Source organism: Stomoxys calcitrans, chromosome 5 (genome assembly GCF_963082655.1).
Source record: "Stomoxys calcitrans chromosome 5, idStoCalc2.1, whole genome shotgun sequence".
NCBI lineage: Eukaryota > Metazoa > Arthropoda > Insecta > Diptera > Muscidae > Stomoxys > Stomoxys calcitrans.
In genome coordinates, this window is record NC_081556.1 from 118609050 (window position 1) to 118636380 (window position 27331).

At 39.8% G+C, this 27331-nt stretch overlaps 2 protein-coding genes across 2 annotated transcripts; one reads left to right on the top strand and one right to left on the bottom strand.

Annotated features, from left to right (window-relative positions):
* Positions 1 to 1396: 1396 nt before the first annotated feature.
* LOC106088937 (cilia- and flagella-associated protein 61-like) lies at positions 1397 to 20249 on the top strand. Its single transcript, XM_013254651.2, has 16 exons — positions 1397 to 1859; positions 1921 to 2065; positions 2130 to 2262; positions 4288 to 4433; positions 4508 to 4615; positions 4678 to 4754; positions 4808 to 5088; positions 8666 to 9069; positions 9127 to 9316; positions 9843 to 10138; positions 12502 to 12735; positions 12801 to 13375; positions 13440 to 13603; positions 13667 to 13921; positions 19701 to 19913; positions 19985 to 20249. The coding sequence occupies exons 1-16, from the start codon at positions 1397 to 1399 to the stop codon at positions 20159 to 20161; spliced, it is 3861 nt and encodes a 1286-aa protein (XP_013110105.2). The 3' UTR covers positions 20162 to 20249.
* On the bottom strand, positions 20206 to 26771 carry LOC106088938 (uncharacterized). Its single transcript, XM_013254652.2, has 4 exons — positions 26596 to 26771; positions 26475 to 26522; positions 20729 to 20845; positions 20206 to 20665 (listed from the first exon to the last, which is right to left on the bottom strand). Exons 1-4 carry the CDS (start codon positions 26653 to 26655, stop codon positions 20309 to 20311), a joined length of 582 nt encoding a protein of 193 aa, XP_013110106.1. The 5' UTR covers positions 26656 to 26771; the 3' UTR covers positions 20206 to 20308.
* Between the last annotated feature and the right edge of the window lie 560 nt (positions 26772 to 27331).

The window sequence follows — 27331 nt, forward strand, 5'->3', positions numbered from 1 at the left end:
GATAAACTTTTACCCAATTTTGGGCCTACATCGAAATTATTTAACACCAAAAAAAGTAAGCGCAAACAGACAAACCAAATGAAAAACAGCACTGGCAGCATCAAATGTTGGATGATCGCGGTGCGAAAAGCAAAAGAGTTTTGCCAAAGATTTTTGTGTTTGTTGCTATTGGCTTTGTTGGATAAGTTGGATTTGGATAAGGGAAGTAAGATTTTTCTTGTTTTTTATTGCGCTTGTGAATCAAGTCGTCTTTAAGAGCCCTGCTCAAAATCAGGTGTGTGCTTTAGTCCCTACTCAAGTTAGAATAGTATGTAAAGCACCATGCTCCATTTGACATCGTCCGCTGATGATATTTCTTGGTCGGAATTGAAATGTTTCTAGCAACACCAAACTTTTGCTGACTTTTAAATGTTTTTTCTATGCTATTCATTGGATAAAAAGCACTAAACAATGATCTAAAGCCGGACAATATTCTGCAATAAAATCTCAAAATTATTATTTAAAGCCAAAATGGCAATACAATTTTTTGTGCCTGCTCAATGCATTTTGCGACACTACATTTTGCCTGAACTTTTTTAAATTTTCTTTATTTTGCTATTGTATTCTAAATAAAATCAAAATAAAAATTGGATAGTTTAAACTGGACACAACTTCCATGACAAAACTGAAATTTGTTCTATGTAAATGATAAACTTAAAAGACGTTTTTTCCTAAATACAACATTTCAATATAAAGTGTCAATCAATTTCTGTAGACAAAATTCTCATACATTTTGTTTTTAAATGACACTAAATTTTTTCTAAAGACAAAGCCACGCCCCTAAGATGGTTTATGTCATGGTAATATTGCCTAACGACGAAATTTTTTCTAAAAACGACTTCAATAAATTTCAATAACTTCGTTTCAATCAACATTTTCTTAAAACTTTTATAAACACAAATTTCAATAAATATGTTTAAAGACAAAATGTTAATGATAATTTCTTTAAATACCGAATTGCAATGTATTTTTTCAAGAGATAATATTTTTGAGATTGTTTTAAACAAAATATTATGTGTATATATTTGATAACGAGTATTTTGTTGTTAAGTGTATTTGGCAACACTGGCACTAATTACCATGAGTAAGCTTTCTTGCTAACTTTTTATTGCTTCACTTTTTGGATAACTTTTCAGAGTACTTAGAATATGGGTTATTAATGCAACTCAATTCTCTGATTAGTTCGAATTAAACCATTGGCTCACCATGTAATTACTTTACTAAATATAAAATCATTTTAATCACTGTCAAGTAAACATGTCATGTTAACAAATGTCGAAAGAATGAAATGTCATATTTTTTGAAAATTAATATTTCTAGCATAGAGCAAACACAATATTCTTGGTTAACAACAATAATGGAGGCTTTTGGCAATCAATTCTACATCAGAGACGCTAATCCAGAAGATAACAATGACATTTATGAGTTTTTTGCTACCGGTGGAAATGTTTGTTACTTTGGCGAGACACGACGCAAGCTCAAAAAGCCAAAAATATATTTCTCAAAGTACATAACTCATCGTATTATTGTATATCTCAGAGAGGAGCCCTGCACTATAATTGGTTATGCAGAGATCAGTAATGCACCATATAGGCCAGCTCTTCCTGAGGATTGTTGGGAGAACTGGCTATCAAAGCACTATTGCACCCAATTGCCACTGAATTCTGGAAATACCATGTTTCTCAATACTTTTATCTACAATAAAATCCACAATCCGGCCTTGCTTCAGGAGGTATTGGGAGAGATATTTTTACGAGAAAATAAAATTCGTTATGTGATTGTGGTTCAATGTCCTGATTATGGATTTCGTAATGAAAAAAGTTTGTTTTCAGTGTTTGGATTTTTTCTGGATTTTATTAATGATACTCTATTTGTTTTTAGAACGTCCCGATTTCTATTGCGTGGAACAATTTTGCTCTACTTTCTATCCCCATAGTTTCAGTGCTAGCTCATGTCCAAATTCTGAACAAATTCATGTCGTATACCGAGACGATGTTATACCCAAAATGCGTTATCGTACTGCAAGGTTGGTATAGTGTTTTTTTTTTTTTGTTGTGTTTGATTTACATTATATGTTTTATTGTTCGAAGATTTGGTGATAACGATGCCATTGTTGAATTGGTGGATCTTAATCGACCGGATGTCAAGCAAGAATTGGGTGATTTTTATATAGCTGAAGAGCTAATGTCTGAATCTTCTAAAAGTGTATTGGTTATAACTGAGGTAATTTTAGAAAATGAAGATTGAAAATATTGAAGAGGATAGATTAAGACATAGTGGAAAACAGCACTTGGACCTAGACAATTAAATCCATATCACGAGAACAAGTAAATTATGCATGTCATCCAGTTCTATACATTAGAATAATGACACCAATTATGTCATTATTCTTATCATTATCATTGTTAGAATAGTGATATAATTGATGAATGTTCTTACTTTTAACCTTTCATACAGTATGCTCGAGAGTATGCGATGGGGAGGAGACTTATTCCTCTACAGTTGGCACATTCCGTCTTGTCGCCTTTTTTGTGTACGGGACATAGTATGCTGAGGTTCCAATCATCGGGTATGCGTTCTTCTAGCCAGATTGCGCAGATAAGCTGATGCATACGTCGGCTCCTACTGCCTTGTTGTTCTTTAGTCGGGTCACTGCTACTTGGACGTCATTCTGACTAGGAGGTAAACATTGTATACCATCATCATTGATTGGTTCTGCGGTATCCTCTTCGCCGCCAACGTCGGACACTAGCAGTTGGGTAAAATATTCTTTCCATATCCTTAGCATGTTATCTGTGTTACCAGTTACCAGATTTCCTTCTTTGTCTCTGCAGGAGGACATGCCTGCACCAAAGTCATCGGTTTAATATTAAATTCTTTGGTAGAATTTTCGGACTTCATTCTGACTCCTGTACATCTCAATTTACTCACACTCACGACTTTCTTTTTTCTTCCTATGGAATAAACGTTTCTCCTCTCTCCTTTTTCCCGATACCTCTCCTTCATCTGGCGCGTTGCTACTGATTGCAGGGTTGCTCTCTCTATATGGCGCATTCTTGGCTTCAGTTGCATCTCGACACTCTTGGTCGTACTATGGGTTTCTTGGAGGAGGCTTCCGGTATCCAAGTACGGATTTGGCGGATTAAAATTCTAGGGCTAGGCTGCGGTCATATTCTCTCTCTAGGCGCTCGTAGAAAATATCCTTGATCTGCTCGTCTTTGTCTTCCGTCGGGGCGCAAATAAGGCTGATGTTGAAGAATTAAGATTTTATGCGGATTGTGACTAGACTCTCATCCACCGGAGCAAATCTGGAGACAAGGTGTTTCAGTCTCCGACTAACCACAAATCCACAGTCAAATTCATGCCTCGTGTTATGGCAGCTATAGTATAGTTCGTTACCGTTTGGTGTTGTGGTTACACCATTCCCAGTCCATCGCACTTCCTGTAAGGCGATAATATCTACCTTGTACTTCTCTAATACATCCGCCAGCGCGTATACTGTACCTTCTCTATAGAGAGTGCGGACATTCCAGATGCAGATCCACAAATCATGGTCCTTTTTTCGTTTGCGTGAGAACAGTAGTTCTCATAGTTTTCCGGGGGCGGGTTACTGGCTCAGCGCCCCAACCGCATGGGTTTTGTGCACCTTGTTGTGGCGAGCCGCTTGCTCCAAGATCCGACGCTCGCCCCCAACCGCTGATGTTGGCCATTGGTTATTTGAAGGCGCCAATAACTCGCCTTGCCATCTTGAGTATCATTGATACTCAGTATTTAATTAAGAGCCAGTGCCACCTGACTCCTCACTGAGACTCTCCTCTCGAAAATCGCTGACTGCCCGTGGCCGCATTTGCAGCTATTCTGCAAAAAAACGGAACTTTCCACCATCCGCAACCTGTTGACGCGCCCGGTAGCTTTCAGCTAAGCTTTCCCTGATAACGGTGGACTCCACACAAGTCGGAGCTCAAAGTTTCAGCCTGTGTGGTGCTCATAGTTATCCCGTGTCGGCCGGGATGAATGTTCACATTCTTTAATTCCGACAAATCTCCAAAGACCAATTTTTCGTTGAACTTCTTTTAATTGCTTGTACTAAACACATTAAAGTAAAATGCTCATCTAGGTCTACATAAGGTCCTAGATTAACATTTTAAAGTGTTACCATCAAAATACCGACTTTAAAATACCACCATTATTTGTGCAAGGTTTTCAAACAAATCTTTTTATTCTTTTTGATTCACTTTTCATTCCTAGATTTCCCATATTACTGCTGGTTTTATATGGCTAAATGGGCATGTCGACATATTGACCTTACTCCAGAATTTTGAACTGAAACCATTTGGTAATCTTATTAAATTCAATCCCAACAAGAGATTCAAAGAAAAACAAATAGTTGTAACGTAATATCTGATCTTTACATATGATTATAGACTATTCTTTTGATAAGTTAAAAAAAAAAAAAAAACATTTTCAGAACTACAAAAAGGCGTCATGTCAACAAATTATTTGCTCATGGAGACATAGAACCTATAATAGAAACTTTAGAGAAGGAACTTTCCACTATAGATGAAGAAGAAAATAAGTAAGCTTGTGTTGAAAAAAACACTACGACATAACGACTTTGTCATCTGTTCTTTCTTTTAGAGATCTTCTTGCCTTCAACAATGATGAATTCAAAAAACGCTCATTGTATTTTAAGAAACTTCCAAAATTCATTGGAAGTGAGTAAACCAAACTGTTAAGATTTTTCTTTAACTTTCTATCTTTTATGTAGAACTACAATCGCAAGACTGTTACATACAATTGCGGAAAAGACGTTGTGGAATCTTTTACAATATTCCTGAGGGTAACAACATCATCTCAAACTTGGAATCAGCCTCAAATGTTTTTGCCATACACCTTTTCGGCCTTAAAGACTGCCATGACCTTCGAAGACTTTTTCGATTTCTACTCACTGCATTTGGTGCATTTCCTGATCGTGATTATTGTCTATTATCGATATCGGTGGCACAGACAATGACACCCATTCTATTTGAGATGCTGAAGTATTTTATAGTAAGTTTGTTATTTTTGTTTGTTTCTCTATCAAGAGTAGCTCATTGTTCGGAGATTTTCTTTGCAATTAGAAAAGGAAAGCGAAAAAACCTCTATGATACAATTACCTCATTAAACACGCTTGACAACCCTGTCTATTAGCTGTTCTTTTTCCCAATGCGTGTATTTTTATGTTATGACAGACTTTTTTCTGTGACAATTACACTACTTCCGTGGTACACATGATTCTGTGAATCTGTTGGAAGTAGTATTGATGGCTTTGAACGCCAGACAACGGCAATTGGTTAGTTATGATAAGATTTTGTTTAAAACAAGTTAAATGAAGTTAATCTTATATACCCTTCACCATGGATCGCATTTGAAGAGTTCCTTGAATTACATTTTCAAATTAGAAGATCGGTTTATATAGAAGCTATACAAAATCACAATAAAATACATCGTTTAAAATTTCAAAAGCTCAAAAATTAAAATTTGCAGATCGGTTTATATGGGAGCAATATCAGGTAAGGGACTGATTTGGTCCCTCTAGGAGCTCAAGAAGTATAATCGTGAGATTGGTTTATATGGTAGCTGCATGAAATCGAAACATGAACCGAATTGGCGTATTTATGCAAAATTTTACTCGTTCGAAAGTTAGCATGCATTCGATAGACAGGCGGATGAACATCGCCAATAAAAGCTCAAAAATTAAAATTTGCAGATCGGTTTATATGGGAGCAATATCAGGTAAGGGACTGATTTGGTCCCTCTAGGAGCTCAAGAAGTATAATCGTGAGATTGGTTTATATGGTAGCTGCATGAAATCGAAACATGAACCGAATTGGCGTATTTATGCAAAATTTTACTCGTTCGAAAGTTAGCATGCATTCGATAGACAGGCGGATGAACATCGCCAGATTGACTTAAAATGTCATTACGATCAAGAATATACATGTGTGTATTACAATGTTCCAAAAGTTATTTTTTGAAGCCCATACCCTCCAATTTTTTCCCCCTTTGGTCTCAATAAGCTTTACTTACTTACTTTAATTGGCTATGACAGAACATTTGTTCCACTAGCCGAACGTGGAATAGCGTTCCAAGCGACTCGATCTTCTGCGCTCATTCTAAAATCTATGACACCAAGTTTCGATGTATCTCTACTTGATCGTTCCATCGGGCTTTTGGTCTTCCCAGTTTGCGTGTACCACCATGATGGCCTTCAAAAGACTTCTTTGCTGGAGCTTTTTCATCCATTCTGACAACATGACCTAGCCAACGCAGCCGTTGTATTTTGATGTGCGTAACTATGCTATCGTCGTCATGCAGCTCATGCAAGTCGTAGTTCATACGTCTTCTATATTCTCCATTAATGCAAACTGGTCCACATATTTTACGAAGAATCTTTCTCTCAAATACTCCAAGCACTGCCGCATCTGCTTTCACAAGTACCCATGCCTAAGGATCATATAATAACACGGGTAGTATCAGTATCTTGTATAGTGTGATCTTCGTCTGTTGAGAGGTGGCCTTGTTTCTAAACTGCCTACTTAGTCCAATGTAGCATTTAATTGCCAGTATTATTCTTCGCATTATCTCAAAACTTGTGTCATTTGTTTCGGTTACGGCGAGATGGCAAAAATTATTGACTATCTCAAAGTTGTGGTTCTCAACTTTCTCCATTTTTTTATCTGCTCGGTTGTATAAAGCGTCTTGGGAGTTGAAACCATCCACTTCGTCTTATCTCCATTTAGTGCCAGACCCATTTTCACTGACTCTCTTTCGATTCTTTCAAAGACTGCAGTTACTTCTTCTGGTGACCGACCTATGATGTCGATGTCGTCGGCATAGGCGAGTAGCATGTGTTCTGTTGTGATTAATGTGTCATATCTATTCACATCTGCATTTCGTATAATCTCCTCCAGCAGGATATTAAAGAGATCACACGATAAGCTGTTCGGAATGGAATGGGTCGGAGAGATTCTTCCCTATTCTTACTGAGGAGCATGTATCAGCAAATGTCATCCTGCATAGTCTTATTAGTTTTGCAGGAATACCAAACTCAGACATGGCTTGAAATACCTTTGAACGTAAAGGAGTATCGAAAGCGGCTTCGTAGTCTACTAAGATATGGTAGGTGTTGATTTGTCAGGATTTGGCTCAGTGTGAATATCTGGTCTAGGGTGAATTTGCCAGCTTTAAAACCGCATTGATAAGCCCCAATTATCTCATTGACTTCAGGTTTTAATCTTTCACACACGCTCGAGAGTATCTTGTATGCGATGGGGAGGAGACTTATTCCCCTGTAGTTGGCACATTCCGTCTTGTCTCCTTTCTTGTGTACGGGACATAGTATGCTGAGGTTCCAATCATCGGGTATACGTTCTTCAAGTCAGATTGCGCAGACAAGCTGATGCATACGCCTTATCAGCGTGTTGCCATCAGTCTTAAATAGTTCAGCGGGTAATCCGTCGGGTCCTGCTGCCTTATTGTTGTTCAGTCGGATCACTGCTACTTGGACGTCATTCTGACTAGGAGGTAAACATTCTGTACCATTATCAGGGATTGGTTCTGCGGTATCCTCTTCGCCGCCAATGTCGGACACAGTTGGGTAAAATGTTCTTTCCATATCCTCAGCATGTTATCTGTGTCAGTTACCAGATTTCCTTCTTTGTCTCTGCAGGAGGATGTGCCTGCACCAAAGCCATCGGTTTGGTGTTTAATTCTTTCTTTTTCTTTCTGCGGAATAGACGTTTCTCCTCTCTCCTTTTCTCCCGATACCTCTCCTTCATCTGGCGCGTTGCTACTGATTGCAGGGTTGCTCTATATGCCGCATTGTTGGCTTCAGAAGCATCTCGACACTCTTGGTCGTACAATGAACCTCTTTGGGGAAAAGTTTTTACAGGGCGAAGTTCCTACCACATGTCGCCATCATTAAGAATGGATAACCACCGCTGAAAATTTTTTTTGATGTTATCGCCAGGATTCGAACCCAGACGTTCAGGATCAAAGGCGGACATGCAAACCTCTGCGCTATGGTGGCCCCGGTTATTGCATAAACTAAGTACCTATGATGCTCGATATGACAAGGCGAGTTATTGAGCCCTTTAAATAACCAATGCCCGTCATGTTCCCTCGGGGAACAGTTCTTTGGACCGGAATGAGCTAGCTCACTTATAAGAGCTTGACGAGGATCGCCACCTCCAAATGCAATTGTGTGGTGTTGTTGCCTTCATTTGTCATCGAGCTTGGCAAATTGTTGTGTTTGTTGCAGGAACAGATTAGTTTTAAGAGCCTTGTTTCTAACTTAGATGTATGCTATAGACTGTATTCACTTGCTGTGAGTATGTAAAACCACAAAATCCATTTGACAAATTACGTTTATGGAGTTGCGATCCATGTAGCCATTGAAATGCTTAAACAACATTACAAATTTGCCTTACTTTTTAAAAATTCTTTGAATAGCAGCGTTTAACTTAATGGTATATAGCAAGAGGAATATCCTGCATTGTACCCCTCAACCATTGATAATTATTTAAAAATATTGTAACAAATATTTCTCTATTTTTTTTTTATTTAACATTAATCATCTATTTAGCGTGTAGTGCCACAAGCAGGTTGTAAAATCGATGAACATCTCTACATAACCCAGCGCAGTGCTATCTATGGTGATTTACAACTCTTTCCTGTACGCAAAGAAGATACTGAAGCTATTCAACAATTGCTTAGTAAAGAAACTCCAGAAACCATGGCCATGCCACGCAAGATGTGGCGTCAATCTCGAATGTCTACTATTGCTTCGCGTATGACAGCAACTACCTCAAATATATACCTCAATATCGACAATGAAAATCAAATGCAATATGACATGGAAGTTGTAATGTCAATATTGGAAAATATTTTTCAAGAACCTTTTAGCAAATATCAATCTTTTACCATAAAATGTGGCGACTCTACCAAAGCTGAGCAAGAAAATGTCTTGGTGGGTTTTGTCTTATTGAGGTGGGTGCTTACAAGTTTTCTCTATGGATTGTTTTTTATGGTGTTTTTTTCCAACAGACCTTTTAATTCGAGCTGGTGTCTGGAAGAACATTTCATTTTGACTAAGTCCAAAGAGGAGCCTATGGATAATATAGCAGAGATAATGATTTTTAAATTACATCCCCTATTTCATTATCAAGCAGATGTGATATTTCGTGAATTAGCACGTATATCGAATAATTGGCATTTTTATCATTTTCGCTCGAATGTAAGTCGATAAAGAATTCACTTCTTCACAAAAATTTAACGGGAAAAAAATTTATTATTCTTAAAAGAGAGGAAAATGGAGAAAAAAACATTTATTGGGTTGCCCAAAAAGTAATTGCGGATTTTTCTTATAGTCGGCGTTGACAAATTTTTTCACAGCTTGTGACTCTGTAATTGCATTCTTTCTTCTGTCAGATATCAGCTGTTGCTTTTAGCTTGCTTAAGAAAAAAAGTGTAAAAAAATTATTTTTGATTAAAGTTCATTCTAAGTTTTATTAAAAATGCATTTACTTTCTTTTAAAAAATCCGCAATTACTTTTTGGGCAACCCATAGTATCCTACTATTGATCAGAAGAACGATAATATAGTAAACTAAACAATTTTACTGTGGTGGAATAAATACAGTGTTCCTCCAAATTTTTAATGTTATTTATTCTATTAGCATATCTTCTAGTACTCCTCTAACAAGATTCATGCAAAATTTTTAGAATAATACAATAATTTTTTTCACCTCTCTCTCTTTTTAGTTGCGTCAATGTCTTTCCAATGACTTCCTTTTAAACATGCAACCCTTGGAACCTCGACGTATGAAAAAGCTATGGTTTACAAAAGGAAATTCCCAACCATTGGATGGCACTGACAATGCTACTGAAAATGATTTACATACTCCCATAGATTTTTTCAATGATCATTTTGCGGCTTTTCAAAATAATTTGGGACACTCGACTTATTTTGGCCACACCATGAATATAGTCATTTTGGGCTTTACGGATATTTGTAAAGCTTTTCTGCGGTTACTGCTGTTCAGTTGGCATGAAATGGGGTGAGTACTATTTTATTATTTTATATGCTACTAGCTGACCCGAGCCCGCTCCGCTGCGCCTTCTTTTACTTTATGTGGAACAAAATTTTCCTTGGAATATTTTAGACAATTAAAGAGCTTTTATTAAAGTACCATGCTACGAAAATAGTATTTCACTTGACCAACAGTTTAACAATATAAGTGCCTTTATCTGAATCCCATATGATCTTTATTGGTCTATACTCCATTCTTAAAATACTTTATTTCAGCCCAATATTCTCATGTTATATGATTTAAAGGTGTTTTCGGGGCTGAGGTGGTCCCCCGGACACTTGGCCCTGAAAAATATCAGTATCGTGCTCTTCTTTCAAATACCATTTATTAAAACTCCATATTGCCATTGGTTTGAGGGGAGTTTACACGATGAGGCGTCCCCCAAACACATAGCACCAAAATAGGTTATCAAATTCGTTTTCTAATCTCAAATACCTTTCATTAGAGCCACATATTGGCATGGTCGAAAAATGTATACCCTTTGGGGGTGTTTTGGGGAAGGGGTGATGCCCTAAATACATGGTCCTACATTTGCATATCAAATTCGTATTCTACTTCCAAATACCTTTTTTTGAGCCCCATATTGCGATGGTCAGTAAAAAATTGCTGTTTGTGGGATAATTTGGGAAAGGGGTAGACCCCCAGAAAATTGGTCTCGAAAGTGGGTACCAATTCTTGCTCTACCCCCAATACCTTTCATTAAATCTCCACATTGACATGGTCGGTAAATATGGCCGATTCAGAGGTGTTTTGGGGTGGTCCCAAACACTAAACCCGGAAAATATATCAGCAACGTGCTCTATCATCATATATCTATATATGATTTATTTGAACCCCATATTGCCATTGGCCTCAAAATTGGATATCAAATTCGTTTTCTAATCTCATGTAAACTCCTTAGTGCTAAAGTCAGCAATTATGTCCGGTTTGGTGTATTGGCCCTAAAAACTATAAATATTTAGTTCCACTCTCTTTTAGACCCAAATTGTCTTGGTGAGCAAATATGTCCTATTTGGAGGTTGCTATGGTGGTGGGATGTTCCCTAGACAGTTGGTCCCTAATGTTGATATTATATATGTGGTCTACTCCCAAATACTTTTAATTTGAGCCCCATATTTCCATAGTCGGCAAACATGACCGGCTTGGGGGGTTTTTTGGGAATGGGCTGCCTCTCAGTGAGTAGGCCTTGAAAAAATATATCAGATTCGTGTTCTACTCTAAAACCCCTCAAATTTGAGCCTCATATTGCAATAGTCAGCAAATACTTACTAATTTGGTGGTGTTGCGGGGGTGGGGGGCCCCATAGACACTTTTCCTGAATATCGATATCAAATTCGTGCTTTACTCCCAAATACCTTTCATTTGAGCCCCATATTGCTATGGGATACCCCATCCGAAATTTGGATACCAAATTTTTATTTTTAGTGTACTATATGAGAGCACACAAAATTTCGGTCCGCCCCCCCCTTCAGATATCAAAAAATGTAGTACCCTATTTTCACCACGGGGTCATTATGCACCATCTGTAAAGAAAATCGGTTCAGCCGTTTCTGAGTTTATAAAGAACACACAAACATACAAACAACAAACCTACAAACAAACACAAATTGATTTTTATATAAAGGATACCCGGATATTTACCCAATTTACCGGGTGTAAATACCTTTTGAGAGAGATAGACCTATTAACAAGCATACCAATCGACTCAGAATCACTTTCTGATTCGAGTTAGCTATGCCCGTCTGACTGTCGGTTCGTCTGTTTGCCAGTCCGTCTGACTTTCTGTCCATTTTCATTTGGGAACAAATTTATTACAGGCAACTTTTTTGGCCCAGAGACGAAGGCTTTTGAAATTGAAAGAAGTCGATTCAGATTTGGATATCGCTCCCATATATATGTTTGTCCGATTTGTATTAATAATACAATAAGATCGTCATTTATCAACCGACCCTCGCGAAACTAGACACGAAGATTTCTCTTAGGAACCTTCTGATCATTAGTATTGAATTTCATAGAAATCGCTTCAGATTTCATTATAGCTCCCATGTATGTGTGTCGCCCGATTTTCACTTGTAAAGCCTTCGATCTGATTAGAATGGGTAGAATAAATCCTATTTGGGTCCCACCACCGAAACGAACAGAGCTATAGATAAAATGCTGATCTGTGGCAATATTAGGGCCAATAACTTTAATATACTGTTATGTAATTTCGCATATGAGCAGACAAGACCAGCTACTCCCTAATATTGCGATGACCGTTTGAGGTTCGAAATCAAGATAAAAATGAGATACAAACCCTATCAATATAATGATTGAAGTTTGATTTTTAGAAATGTCCAATCCATCAACAATTGTTTGCCACACATTATGATAAGCGTAATTTGCAATCCTGGCGTCATGGAAGCTGAATATGAAAGTTCTTTTAAATGTGAAAGCTGTAAAAACCATGCTGATTGTTGGGTAAATTATCGCAATTGTGATGCCTTTGTCAGAGATGTTACAGAGCGCATGGATGTTAGGACTTGGGTGAAATTTGTGAGCGGCAAAGTCAAAGCTATAGATACGTAGGTTATCCCAAGTCATTCTGATAAATAACAATAAAACTAATCTCTTGAAATTCCTAAAAAAGTGAAAAACATCTGATCAAACTGGAAACCAAGTGTGAAATCTTTTATGAAACTCTTCTACTAATGTGCTCCATTGAATATGGAATTTCCAAGGGCATGATAAACACTGAGAATATACCTGCCAATTATATCGTAATCAATAATCGCTACGATAAGCTGTTGTTCTATCATAGCTTAAGAATGTTCCAAAAAGATGTGTCCTCTAGCCCTATAACAGTTGTTTACGGCTCTCATGTGAGATCATTTGAATTTATAAATTTTTTACTGAAACATGGTGTGGAGGCCAGTTGCATCTCTTTGGTGATGCCTTATCAAGTGGCAGATTCCAAAAAGTGTCGATTGTTGAATGATTCCAGCATGGATATACGCATCGAGGTGATCTTAAGAGAGATGGTTGAAGATTTGGGTGTTAAAGTGTATGAGGCTATGAATTTGCAGGAGTTGAAACTGCAAGACGATTTTAGTAACGTAAAGAGTGCAAGCTTCAAAAGTTTCTTGGGTGATAGAGAACTTACGTTGATTTGTGATTTCTTTGTGAGCTATTGTGAGAAATATATGAGCGATGATTTAATGGAACGTAAGTTCGAAAATTTTAAATACATTAAAAAAAGACATATTAAACTTTATTGCCGAATTTTCAGTTATTGAAGCAGCTGGTCTGGAAACCAAAGACTCCTTTGTTATGGTTAATGAGCATTATCGAACCTCTGTTGATGGTGTCTATGCCGTTGGAAATTTCATAAAGCATAACAAGGAGCCAAATCATCAGTATCGCTTTGTCAGCCCCCAGGAAGCCGCTGAAAAGGTAAAGAGAATTATTTTTAATTTTATACCAAAATGTTTGGGTTTTAATGTTTTTAATGTGCAGTTAATACTTGCCTTGGAACTTAATGCCCTGCAAGTTCCCCATAAGGAGGATAAATACTCGAAACCCTATTATTTTCAAGCTCAATTACCCATGGAGAATTTCTTCATTAAGATAACCATGCCCAAACGTTATTTGGCCAATCATCTAGACAACGAATATGGATTTCCTTTGATCACCTATTATGAAGGTGATTTTAGTCGAGTACGTTTGAATGAACATGATATTGTGGAGGAAATTGTGATTGTAACAAAAAAGGTAAGCGAGTTATGCAAGGACCGGGTGATTAGATACTGGATACACCAAATGCGAAGGAATAGATGGAAAAAATTGGGGGTCCCATGACATAAATATAAGGGAGAAGGGGGCACAGGGCATGCCACAGGTGGGTCATTTTATCGCCACTCCTATGGGTGACCACAATAAATAACCTAATACGGATGGTGACTAAGGAAGGACTTGAAATTACGCAGACGATGTTATAATACTTCTAAGGTAAGGATCCGAAAGGGTCTTGCAGATGGCGTACGACGAGCCTAGGAGTTAACCCAGAGAAGACTGAAATCTGCCTATTTACGAGGAAGACGAAGGTGGGCTAATTCGGCGCACCACGTTTCCTCAACAGAGCAATTTCGATATCAAACGATTCGTACAGCAAACGGAATTGGAGGTACCACATTCAGCAGCGTAATGTGAAGGCTCCCAGATATTGGGCACTATGTAAACGAGCTATAGGCTCGAAATGGGGCCTGAATCCGAGAATAGTTTACAGGCTCTGCAGGAGCGTGACTAGACCAATATTAACTTACGTCTCAGTAGCTGGGTGGACTGCGATGGAGAAAAAGTGCAGCGTAAGGATATTACAGCCGTTGAGTGGAGAGGAAGTGTGTTTATATCGCTCCTCAAAGAAAACAAAAAAAATATATCCGTATCGCGGAAAAAGTTCTACCTATTACGGAAAAATTTTAAAGCCTTTTTGGAGCAGACTAGAAATGAACTCCAAAGACCCAACAGCTGCGGTGGTGCCGTCAGACTGTAGCGTGTTATCTTCCCCTCCTATAGGTGTGGGTGCCTTGCACTTATAGTCGAGAGTAATGATTCAAGCGTACAACTAGTCGTCAGACCTATTAATGAGGAAGAGACGGATAAATCAGATCCCCAGCCTTTAAGTAAAGGTGGTGTTTCCGACTCCAATTCAAACAGCGATGGTGTCAATGAAACAGTCATTGCAGCCGAAACGAGAGATAAGGACATCGAGATGACGGTAGAAGTAAGCGATGTCTTTGCTAAGCTCACAAGCAGACCGAGAAAGCGATCCGGGGCACGAAGAAGGAGACAGAGGAGCATGTACCGGCAGCGCAATCGGGCGATAGAGCAGGATGCTGGAATGGATAGAACTGACATTCCAAGCACTTCTAAGGAAGCTGGAAAAAGAATCAGATCTCCCGAAGAGCATAACACTGCTAAAATGCTGAAGAAGAAATGGAGCTCCCCGCTTTCAAGTACTCTGGGAAAACCAAGCCAGCCATCCCGCCATGGAGACTCCAGACAGTGTCCTACGATGGTAGACAAAGTCGGAACTGGAACAAAGGAAGCGCGCATGGCCCCTGAGTCTTCAAGGAGGACTGTGCCTTCCAAAAAGATGCCACAGCCATCACGGAAGAGTAAAATGGTCGCTGAGAATGGTAAGCATCCGCCCTCTTACGCCATAGTGGCAAGGAAGCACAATAGAGATGAGCTGACTTATGCAGTCATCAATACGGGCAGAGGAATCCGATAGGATTCCTCCAGATTATCGGTCCCAAGTGGAGGATCTGGTTAACAATCGGATGTTTGAACATGTGTGGAATTCTGTAGAGAGTCCACCCATACAAATGATGAGCTGCAAGTATAGAGGGGACATCTTTACGTTGCGTTCTGCGTCGTCGGAATGTATTGATACCGTCAAATAGCTCGTCAGAGTTATCCACGCTCCCTGGAAGGGCCCAAAGCTCGACCTGGTGAGAAAGATGGACATTCCCCAGCTCACAAAGGCGACGGTCAAGAGACGGGGCAGTAAATTTGCGACAGAACGCATGTTAGGATTCTTGAGCAAGCAAAACCAAGGTTTGGTCGCAAAAAAGTGGAAAGTCTTCCAGAGGGAGGAGAAGGAGGAAGGAACTCTCCTTGTGGTTGTCTCCGTGTCGAGTATGGCTAAGACTAAAGTCATGGAGCACTACGGGAACAAGGCTGTCTTTTTCAAATTGGGAAGACTAGGATAGGATGAGACGTCACGCCGTGCAGCGGCAGATAACTCAATACCGCCCAACGAACAGGGGGCTGACGACGAGACAATCACGGCCTCTCTCAATAATGGAAAGACCAGAATAATCAACGATTCTAATACTAAAATATCAGGCAGTGCAGTGGCGAGAGATCCAACATAGCCTACTAAACAGGGACCCGACGACGGACTCATCACCGACTTCAAGATTCGGAAGACTAGTAAAACTTATATTGAAACATTATGCAGCACAGCGACAGGAATCTCAATGCAGCCCAACGAACAGGGAGCCAATGATAGAACCATCACCTACTCCCAAGAAGCCCATTTACTTAAGATTTGGAAAACTAAGATAGGCAATGATCCTAATATTGAAACATCAGGCACTACAGGTAATGAAAACTCAATACCATTACCATAACCATTACCGACTTTAGAAAGAGTCGGACGACTAGGATAAGCAAAGAACCTAATACGATGACATCAGGCAGTGCAGTGACAGGAAAGTCAATGCAGCCTAATGAGCAGTGAGCGGACGATGAGATCATCACCTACTTCCAAGATGCCCATTTAATGGAGAACCAATGATTGAGGTCATCCAGATAAACCTCCACCGTAGTGAGAAAACTACACTTGCTCTGATGGAGAAAATCAGCAAGGGCAAGATTCTGACGCTACATTAGGTTTAGAATAGCACAACCAGCGCCGAACCCAATTAGTTTCCGTAATAAGTTAAAAACCAGCTGGCCAATATTCGGAAGACTACACAGAAGAAGATTTAGGCAAAGTAATTTAGATTGTCCATGCATAAAAGACATTGACGACAATGTCAACAGGATAGTTTTACTATTGGAGAAGATAGTTGTCCTATTGGAGAAAGGATGTCAGCCTTAGAAACTTTTGTCTCCTGGAAGCTTTTCTGCGAACCGGTCGATAACTTTAATGACGTCGCCAGATGAAAAAAATTTCTCTCGAAATCCCATGTCCAGACTGAAACATTAGTAGACGTCATGGGAGTGAGAGCAGAGATAACGGAGGACATGTTAAGGCTTTTGATGAAAACGCATTTTCCATGCATTTCCCGGCATGGAATAGCTGTGAGAACCACCCAAGCCACACAAGGTGTACGACAATGTCAACAGGATACTTTTCCTATTGGAGAAGATAGTTGTCTATTGGAAAGAGGATGTCAGCCTAAGAAACTTTTGCCCCCTGGAAGCTTTTCTGCGAATAGGTCGATTGCGTTAATGAAGCCGCCAAGATAAAAAAGTTTCTCTCAAAAATCCATGTCCAAATTGAAACTTCAGTAGACGACATGGGAGTGAGAGCAGAGACAACACAGGATACCACGGGACTCACCGGAATCTTGGAATAAGGAGATTGATCGAAGGTTTATAATTACGGAATTTATAGTGACGGAATTCTTGGAATATTTCCGGCGTTACTGCAAAAAGAGGCAGACTATCTGGCGCCTCATCTGGCAGAAGGCAAGAGTGGTTATACCCAAGCCAGGCAAGGCAAGTTATGCGACACCAAAGGCCTACAGACCCATAAGCCTTACGTCCTTTATTTCTCAAAACGATAGAAAGTATTGTAGACGCCAATGATAAAGAGTAGGACATTCAGCGAAATTCAAATAGCATGCCTATGTCCAGGGAAGGTGGGTGGAGACTGCCCTGCACGAGGTTGTGCATAAAATAGAAGAATCCTTCGATGCCAAGACGTCCATATTGGCGGTATGCATTGCCATCGAAGGGGCTTTTAACAATGTGCGCACCAACCAACTGATCCGATCCTCAGACCAAAACCTGGTGGATCGGATCCTTAGAGACAGGATAAACCATATGCTATGGAACAGGTGAATACATTGTTAGTCCCATGACGTAAATATAAGGGAGAAAGTGGCACAGGACACGCAACAGGTGGGCATTTTATCGCCACTCCCATGGGTGACCACCATGAACAACAGGTTCAGACAACCTATTACAAATGCTGACTAATGAGGGATTTGAACCCCTTCTAAGGGGTTAGGTTCCGAACCAGCTATTTGGAAGAACCGAAAGGGTCTTTCAGATGGCATACGACTGGGCTATTCCTGGGGTCTCAATGTAAACCCTGAGAAGACCGAAATATGCCTATTCACGAGGAAGGCGAAGGTGGGCCAATTTAACGAACCAAGTTTTCCCAATAGTACAATTTCGATAACCGACAAGGACAAATGCTTAGGAGTAATCTTGGACAGGAAACGGAATTGGAAGTGTCACATTCAGGAGCATACTGAGAAGAATCACAGATGTTGGACGCTATTTTGACGGGCCGTAGGCTCAAAATGGGGCCTGAATGTGAGGATAGTCCACTGGCTCTACAGTAGTATGATTACTCCAATACTTACGTATGTCTCAGTCGCTTGGTGGTCCACGATGAAGAACAAGCGCAGCAGAAGGATTTTACAACAGGTTCAGAAAACATGTTGTCTTGGCATAGGCGGAGCGATGCGGACCACGCCCGCTAGGTCACTAAAGACTATTCTAGATATCCAACTCATTAACCTACAAATTAAGTGTAAGGCAGCCACTGCGGCTATGGGACTAAAGTGGATGTGAGAATGGATTGAGGATGGGAGCAGCTCATACCATCGCGGTATAATTGAAGCGACGATAGGATTCCTGGAGGAAATTTCCGATCAGTTACCTGAGACAACACTTGAGGTCGAGTGCGAGGCACAGTTGCCAGTGGCACAGTCTTGGACTGACGGCTAGGGTTCTGTCTGGAAACCCTCAGTCCATCCATCCATCCGATCAAAGCAAGGGGCAAAGTGAGCCTGGGAGGTCTACCCAACCCAAAGACTGAGATCTGTTTTAGACTGCTCGACCATAACATGGCCCTACAGGCGGAGATCCGAGCAATGCGTGAGGTGGTGTACTAACGCGAGGACGTCGAGTGTTAAGATCTTTAAGGGCAATAAGATGGTCATTAGGGCAATAATAACCAGGAGGGTAGGGTTGCAGTGTTAGAAGGAGATTAACGTCTGCTCTGAGAATGGCAAAATCCGCATCGTTTGGGTGCCGGGCCAAAGCGGCGTAAAGGGGAATGAAAAAGCAAACGATTTGGCAGTGAAGGCCAGAGTACTGCCGTCAATAAACTTGGTTAACCCGAAGACTTTCGGGCCAAGTTAAAGGCGTGGGCTACGAATGCGAAACGTGGAACATCGAAAGGGTCGGTAGCACCCGCGAAAATCCTATGGGGAGATCTGGATCGTGAGAAGACGAGGCTATTACTGATAGGAAGTAAGAAGGAGTTCAGTATAGCTTTCGCTATCATAACAGGACACGTGGAACTGCTAGCTCACTTATGCAAAATCGATATGGCATGTGATAGCATCTGTACGGCATGTGGGGAAGATAATGAGACGTTGAAGCATTTCCTATGCCTTTGCCCGACTTTCGTGGCTTACAGACACTGGCACTTAGGTGGGTACCCAATTCCAGACATGAACCAACTAAGATTTTTTTTTCGAGGTGAGCATTTAGAGCGCACAACAAGTCTATTACTGTCTTTGATGTATGTCCATAGTGGCATGGGGCGGATTAATATCCACACCCCTCTCTTCAAGCTAACCTAATCTAACCTATTAGTTACAGCTAAATTGTTGGCTTAATAGTTCTAATTCAATGTGGAGATCGTTGCATTTGTATCGTCTTCATTGTCAGTTCATGCTCAAATGTTTATTTAGGTCAAGTCATATAGGATTTCATTACAGTCTGCATTTTACAGAACAAAAACTATGACTTCTTAAAATTCTTCTGTGGACGTCACGAACTACTGCTTAATAATCTGAGATCTCGTTGGTATCTCAAAGAAATTGATAGCTTTCTGGAATACTTTCAAGAACCCTGGGTAGAGTTGATAATGAATGACAATTTCGAAGCACTACAAAAGCTGAATAAACTTCTAATACTACCAGCAGCCCAGCAGATGATGAAACTGGTAAAAACCCCAAAAACTAGTATAACAAAACTTATCCCACCACTTCTAAAAATGTTGCCATAATTTTGTAGAAAGTGGATCGTAATGTGCGTCGTAAGATAATGCACAGCTATTGTCAGGACATGGGTGTCACAAGTCAATTGGAATTTGCATTTTTGGAATTTCTTCGAGAGCATCGCGATGAGTTCCAAACTGATATTGCCCTACCTGAGGATTTTCCAGGACCTCACAAATATTTGGAATATTAAAAATTCAAATTATGTAAAAATATATTTTATGTTATTTTATTTTTCATTAACAACTAAAGCAACAAATTTAAAAATAAAAAAAATTTGAGGAAAATTTCATTTTTTCTTAAAATACTAATCATAGAAAAATACTCTCTTTCTTGGGAATTAAGCCCCCAAGGAACACTGCATCACAAATTGTTTAGCCAGCTTACATTCGGGATTTTCAGTCCATCGGTGTGCTGGACAATTCTTAAAGTACTCCATGTAGGCACAGCCCAACAGCATGCCCGCAAAGGGACTACATCCTCTTTGTAGAGAAGCACGGCCCATGGGCATTTGTTTGAAGGCCTGTAATTTCTTCAAAGTATTGGGTTGACATTTACGAAAGGCCTCTACCATAGTCTCTGCATAAGCGCTATCATTAGAGAATTTTGCTTGTAAATCGGTGCGTATAGCATCCAAATCTAGATTTTCAACTTGTGGCATATATTTTGATTCTGTTAGAATGCATTGCGCCAGGCACTGGATAAAGAATTTTACTTTTTTTTTTTTAATTCACAAAAATTGATTTTAGCTATTACTCACTGTGGCTGTTTCTACACTGGGCTGAGGATCAGTGGGTTGACCAGTGATGCCCATACGCAAAGCGCACTTTTCGGTTACCTCATCACGGCCTCCGTCTTTGCAGCATGTAGCAGGGTCCTAGAGAAAAAGCATAAATAAATTTTTTTTGGGAAAAATTATTGAAAAAGCAAGTAAATAGGCACTAAGAACTTTAGATACCCACCCCCATGGATAAATAAATTATCCTATTTGGTTATAACTCCATTGTTATATCCAAAAATGGGCCGATTTGGATCATTTTTGGTTGAATGCAGACAAACCTTTTAAAGTTCCACTTTCAAATTTCATCGAAATCGGATAATAAATGCGCCTTTAGTGCTTAAGACCCTTAATTGGTAGATCGGCCTAAATGGCAGCTATATCTGAATAAGTTACGATCTGGACCATATATGATTCGGCTATTGCAAGGCTTATTTCAACTCACTGTTTCAAATTTCAGCGAACTAGGGTAATAAATGCGACTGTTAGGGTTTTAAGACCCTATTTGGTCACATCGGTCTGCATGACAGCTATACCTGAATATAATCCCATCAAAACCATATTTGGCATAAATGTCAAGTAGTCTTATAGATTCACGCTATCACTTGTCATTTCTATTCCGCATAAGTGCGCTCGTAGTCTCTTGTTTCCAGTTATGATACCGAAAGCTATACTGTTCTTCTTCTTATTTCCTTTCAGCAATAGCCTCGTCTTTTCACGATCTGGATCTCCTCAAAAAACTTCGTCCTCCTACCGACTGTTTCACTGCTACGTTCGTTGCCCACTCCCTTATCTCGGCCTGCGTCGCCCCAAAGTGCGTTGGATTAATCAAGTTTATTGACGGTAGTCCTCTAGCCCTCACTGCCAAATCCTTTGGTTTTTCATTTCCCTTTACTCCGATATGGCCCTTCACCCAAACAATGCGGATCATGCCCTCCTCAAAAAAGGCGTTAATCTCATTCCTACACTACAAGACTGTTTGTGACTTTACCATTTTGATTGTTTTTACACTGATGGCTAGTTTACTGTGAGTTAAGGTTAAGGTGTTAGCAACCTACCACCTCACGCATTCCGCGATTATCCCCGTATCTTCGCCTGCAGGATGGTATTATGATAAGGCAGCCGGCAACACATCTCTTTCTCTGGGTCATTAATATAGAGTAAGTCTGGGGACTTACTCTTTTCTCCAGTTTTGATTCATCTGTGTATGCATGAACTTCCATACGGCCATATCAGAGTTCCGTCATTCCAGGAAGTGCACTTGACCTTCAGTGTCGGCTCAGGTATCCCATCCAAACCTCTTTCAATTCGTCTAGGTTTCCTATTGTCGCCTCGATTATCCTGTGATAGTGTGACCCTTTCTTCAATCCACTCCCTCATCGTTTTAAGCCTCATAGTGGCCTAATAGGCGTTATGCCCTGAAGCTGTTGTAATGTCCATACGTTGTACTTTTTACCCATCGCAGTTCACAAAACTACTAAGCCTTAAGTAAGTATGGGTCTAATTACGCTCTTGTACAGCCAGTGGACTACCATATGACTTGGGCCACATTTCAAACCTACTACTCGTCTCCATATTGCCCAACCTCGGTGTGCCTTCTAAGTACGCTTCCGAATGTGACACTTTCAGATCAGTTTTCTGCCCATGTTCATTCCTAAGTGTTTGACCTTGTCAGGTTTCCTCAATAAGACGGTTTCGATATCTGACAAGGTCAAATACTTTGCTGTGATCTTGGACAGGAAACTGAGCTGGAAGTGTCATATTCAGGAGTGTACTGAGAAGGCTCACAGATGTTGGGCACTATGTAGATGGGCCTTAGGCTCGAAATGGGGCCTTAGGCTCAAAATGGGGCCTTAGGCTCGAAATGGGGCCTTAGGCTCGAAATGAGGCCTTAGGCTCGAAATGGGGCCTTAGGCTCGAAATGGGGCCTTAGGCTCGAAATGGGGCCTTAGGCTCGAAATGGGGCCTTAGGCTCGAAATGGGGCCTTAGGCTCGAAATGGGGCCTTAGGCTCGAAATGGGGCCTTAGGCTCGAAATGGGGCCTTAGGCTCGAAATGGGACCTGAGACTTAAGGCGATGGGAGAATGGATTGAGTATGGGAGCAGCTCATACCATTGCGGTATAATCGAGGCGACGACAGGAAACCGGGAAGAAAGAGAAGAGATTTCCGATCGGATACCTGAGACACTTGAGGTCGAGAGCGAGACACTGCTGCCAGAGACAAAGCCTTGGATTGACGGAACCCTTGTGTTGCCATCTGGAAGATCATGTTACACGTATGGATCAAGCTATAGGACAGAGTGGGCTTGGGGTCTACATTGAGAATCCAGGGACAGAGATCTGTTTTTAATTGCCTGACTATAATACGGTCCTGCAGCGGAGAACCGGGCGATCACGGAATGCGTGAGGTGTTGTGGTGCTAACGCGAGGACGTCGAGTGTAAACATTTTAAGGACAGTAAATGGCCATAAGGGCAATAACAACCAGGAAGGTAAGGTCACGAACAGTTTTACAGTGTAAGAAGGAGATTAACCTCTTTTCTGAGAATGACAAAGTCCGCATTGTTTGTATGCCGGGCCATAACGTGGTAAGGGGGGAATGAAAGGGCAGACGGTGTGGCGGTCAAGGCAAGAGGAATGCCGTCAATAAACTTGGTTAACCCGAAGCCTTTCCGGTCGACGCAGTCCGAGTTATGGAGGTGGGCGACGAATGCGCGTGGAACATCAAACGGTCAGTAGGACAGCGATAATCCTATGGGATGATCTAGATTGTGAGAAGACGAGGCTATTACTGAAAGGAAGTAAGACGGAGGTCAATATAGATATTGGAATCATGACGGGACACATTACAAGCTCACTTATGTAAAACCGGTGCGGTAAGTGATAGCATAGATAGCTCAGGGCATGCGGGGAAGATGATGAGACGTTGGAACTTTTCCTTTCTCATTGTCCGACTTTCGAGGCTAACAGAAACCGGCACTAAGGTGGGGACACTATACCAGATATGAACCAACTTAGGGGAGTGGCATCACAAACAATTAAGGATTTTGTAAGGTTTTGCAAGGTTACTTGTTTTTGTATTTAGAGCGCACAACAAGCCGATTACTGACTGAGGTGTATGTGCATAGTGGCATGGAGCGAATTAATATCTGCACCCATTTTTCGACCTAACCTAACCTAAGTATTTGACTTTGACAGATAAATAGTGCCTCAAATTGGCGCGCCTTCCTCGTGAAAAGGCAGATTATAGTATTCTCTGCCATTCTGCAAAGCCGATTTCGAGCATTACCCCTTAGAATTATTACACATAATCTATATAGCAGACGGGTTCTAATCCCTCTTCAGTCAGCAGTCGTAAAAGGTTTTTTATGGTAGTCATTCATAGGAGTGGCAATAAAAAGCCCTCCCTGTGGTGTGCTCTTTCTCCCTTAGTTTTATGTCATGGGACCAACAATGTATCCACCTATTCCGTAGCATATAGTGTATCCAGTCTCTAAGGATCCGATCCACCAGGCTCAGGTCTAAAGATCGGATCAGTGTGTCGGTCCGCACATTGTTAAAAGCCCCTTCGATGTCAATTCATGCCGCCTATGTATACGTCTTGGCATCGAAGTATTCTTCTATTTTATGCACAATCTTGTACAGGGCAATCTCCACCCATCGTCCCTTGACGTAGGCATGCTGTTTGTATTGGAGCAGTTCGTTTGATGTCCAACTCTATGTCATAGTACCCACAATATGTTCCATGGTTTTGAGTAGATAGGACGTAGTACTTAGATGCCTGCAGGCCTTTTGTGTCCCATAACTTGCCTTGGCGGGCTAGGGTATAGCCACCATCCTTGCCTCCTGCCAAGCTTTTTTTATAACGCTTTCCTCGACGACTACCTCAATATCTAAGAATATTAGTCGAAATCGGTTCACATTTAGATATAGCTATCATATATATGTTCCTCCAAATTTTGAGAAATATTGCAACCAATTCTCTCAAAATTTGACAGGAAGGATTTTTTTATTGCTCTCGATATTTCTGGTAGGTTCCGTGTACGTATATACCGCCCTATTTAAACGTATAGAGCCGTAGTTATTACAATTTTGAACATATTTGCTCGAAATTAGATATGTATTGTTTTATAACCCATCTGAAAGCCTCCACCGAAGTCCATTAAATTCGATTCAGAATAAAATTTAACTCCCAATTTCCACCTCAAATGTAGGTGTAGGGTATTATTGGGTTGCCCAAAAAGTAATTGCGGATTTTTCATATAGTCCGGCGTTGACAAATTTTTTCACAGCTTGTGACTCTGTAATTGAATTCTTTCTTCTGTCAGTTATCAGCTTGCTTTAGAAAAAAAGTTGAAAAAAGTATATTTGATTAAAGTTCATTCTAAGTTTTATTAAAAATGCATTTTTCTTTTAAAAAATTCGCAATTACTTTTTGGGCAACCCAATATATAGTCAGCACCCCCCGGCTTTTGCCTTTCCTTTTTTGTTAATGATAAATTCAGAAATTCAGGTCAGAAATGTATGTAGCAGTATTCGTAACGTTTTAGTTTGGATATGGGTTGAGAAACCTTTTTTAACTTTGCGGCATCATAAACGCTATGAAACTGTTAGCAGAAAAGTTTCTGGGAAGCACGTTTTCCAGCTCTGATCATGTTATTGTACTTCTATAGCCGTGTGTTATATACATCCTAATAATCTCCTGCTCTTTTATGACAATAAATTACCCATTACAATTGCATCGCTCCGGAGGCCACCGTAGCGCAGAGGTTTGCATGTGCGCCTATGACGCTAATTGCCTGGGTCCGAATCCTGGCAGGTACATCAGAAAATTTTTCAGCGGTGGTCATCCTCTCCTAATGCTGGTGATATTCGTGAGGTACTTTGCTATGTAAAAACTTCTCCACAAAGAGGTGTCGCTATGCGGCACATTGAGGTTAAAATTGAATCGGACAGCACTCATTGATTTGTGAGAAGTTTGCCCCAGTTTCTTAATGGAATGTTCATCGGCAAATTTGCATTTTCAGTCGAGTTGATTACAATATAAGTCCCCCAGCAGTCACTCTGACTGCTGACTATCGCTTATTCTAATACCTGTTATTCTAAATTAATGTAATGTAATGTGCTTATAGAAGGGCGTAGCATGGTAATTGCGTAAAAAAAGTAATTGCGGATTTTTCATATAGTCGGCGTTGACAAATTTTTTTACAGCTTGTGACTCTGTAATTGCATTGTTTCTTCTGTCAGTTATCAGCTGTTACTTTTAGCTTGCTTTAGAAAAAAAGTGTAAAGAAAGTATATTTGATTAAAGTTCATTTTAAGTTTTATTAAAAATGCATTTACTTTCTTTTAAAAAATCCGCAATTACTTTTTGGGCAACCCAATTTACACCCTTTTTGGTGAAAATGTTTTGAACTGTTTCCAGATTTATATTCAATACTCCTAGATATCTTAAATTTCAGCATTATGGGTAACCTATTTTTTTTTTTTCATTGTTTTCATTAATTCATTTTTTATTCCCAAATATTTGTTTTCAACTCAAAAGACTTAAGAAACAAACTCTTGTAAATTGCGCGATCGCCTTTTAGGGTTCGTGTCTTAAGTCTTTCTTTTCGTACTTGCCATCGTCTTTTGAGGTTCGTGTCTTAAGTCTTTCCGTTCAAATTCTTAACCTTTGTTGTTTACTCATTGCACAAAAAAGCTACATAGTTTTTTTTATGGAAACTCACCACTAGCTGAGGTGGTCGTTGACAATCGATAACATCAGCCGTTATAATCTGAAATTCAAACACATGCAAAGCATTACACTCAATATTGAGGCAATCCTAATCAAAACTCAACACAACTCACTTGATGGCACAAACTAAAAACAATGAAGGATAACACTGTGCTTTGTCGATTCAAAAACATATTAAACTTTTTTGGTTTTAATCCACTAAATATATTATCCAGTAATTATAAACGAATTTATTCGTATATATTATGAGCGACAGGTGAATAAATTTAGCTCGAACTTGTGTGACTGTTTTTATAGAATTCCAACCGCGTAATAATGTGACAGCCTTATAGTTTTTTGAATTTATACGCAGAGTCAAATGAAAATGTGTATATTTATATTAATGTGTGTGTGATTAGATAGATGTCATTTGTGTGAGTTGGGTTTATCAAACACACACACACGCACACAAACATTCAGCACACAGTTTGAAACAAAAAACATTAGACAAATTTTAATTTAGCTCCTAAGCTACAGCAGCTAACACCAACACTAATATAAACATTATAACCAACTCATTGTTGTTTTTCTCGTGTTATTATTATTTTTTTTTTTTTTTTGGTTTGTACATGAAAATATTCAACATTTACTATGGCAAATTTGTATAAATTGGGAAAAATTCATTTCGGTGAAAACTTCATCAATGGCCAAACGAGCGTCCAACCATTTAATTGCTTTAGCTTTGACCATTGCGGCAGAAATGACGCATCGTCGTCACATTACCCATCAGCATCATCACTATCGTCATAACGTTGATAAGTTATTAAATAAACAAAAGTTTTAGTTGCCTCGTAAACTCTATTCTTTAAC

What these genes read in the sequence shown, in the direction of transcription:
- LOC106088937 (XM_013254651.2), top strand. Translation starts at nt 1,397, where the DNA reads ATGGAGGCTTTTGGCAATCAATTCTACATCAGAGACGCTAATCCAGAA. An exon ending in ATGCGTTATCGTACTGCAAG is followed by an intron (nt 2,066 to 2,129) that starts GTTGGTATAGTG and finishes TATTGTTCGAAG; the next exon opens with ATTTGGTGATAACGATGCCA. An exon ending in GAAAAACAAATAGTTGTAAC is followed by an intron (nt 4,434 to 4,507) that starts GTAATATCTGAT and finishes AAACATTTTCAG; the next exon opens with AACTACAAAAAGGCGTCATG.
- LOC106088938 (XM_013254652.2), bottom strand. Translation starts at nt 26,655, where the DNA reads ATGTTTTTGAATCGACAAAGCACAGTGTTATCCTTCATTGTTTTTAGT. An exon ending in TTTTTAGTTTGTGCCATCAA is followed by an intron (nt 26,523 to 26,595) that starts GTGAGTTGTGTT and finishes TTTGAATTTCAG; the next exon opens with ATTATAACGGCTGATGTTAT. An exon ending in CCAGTGTAGAAACAGCCACA is followed by an intron (nt 20,666 to 20,728) that starts GTGAGTAATAGC and finishes TTCTTTATCCAG; the next exon opens with TGCCTGGCGCAATGCATTCT.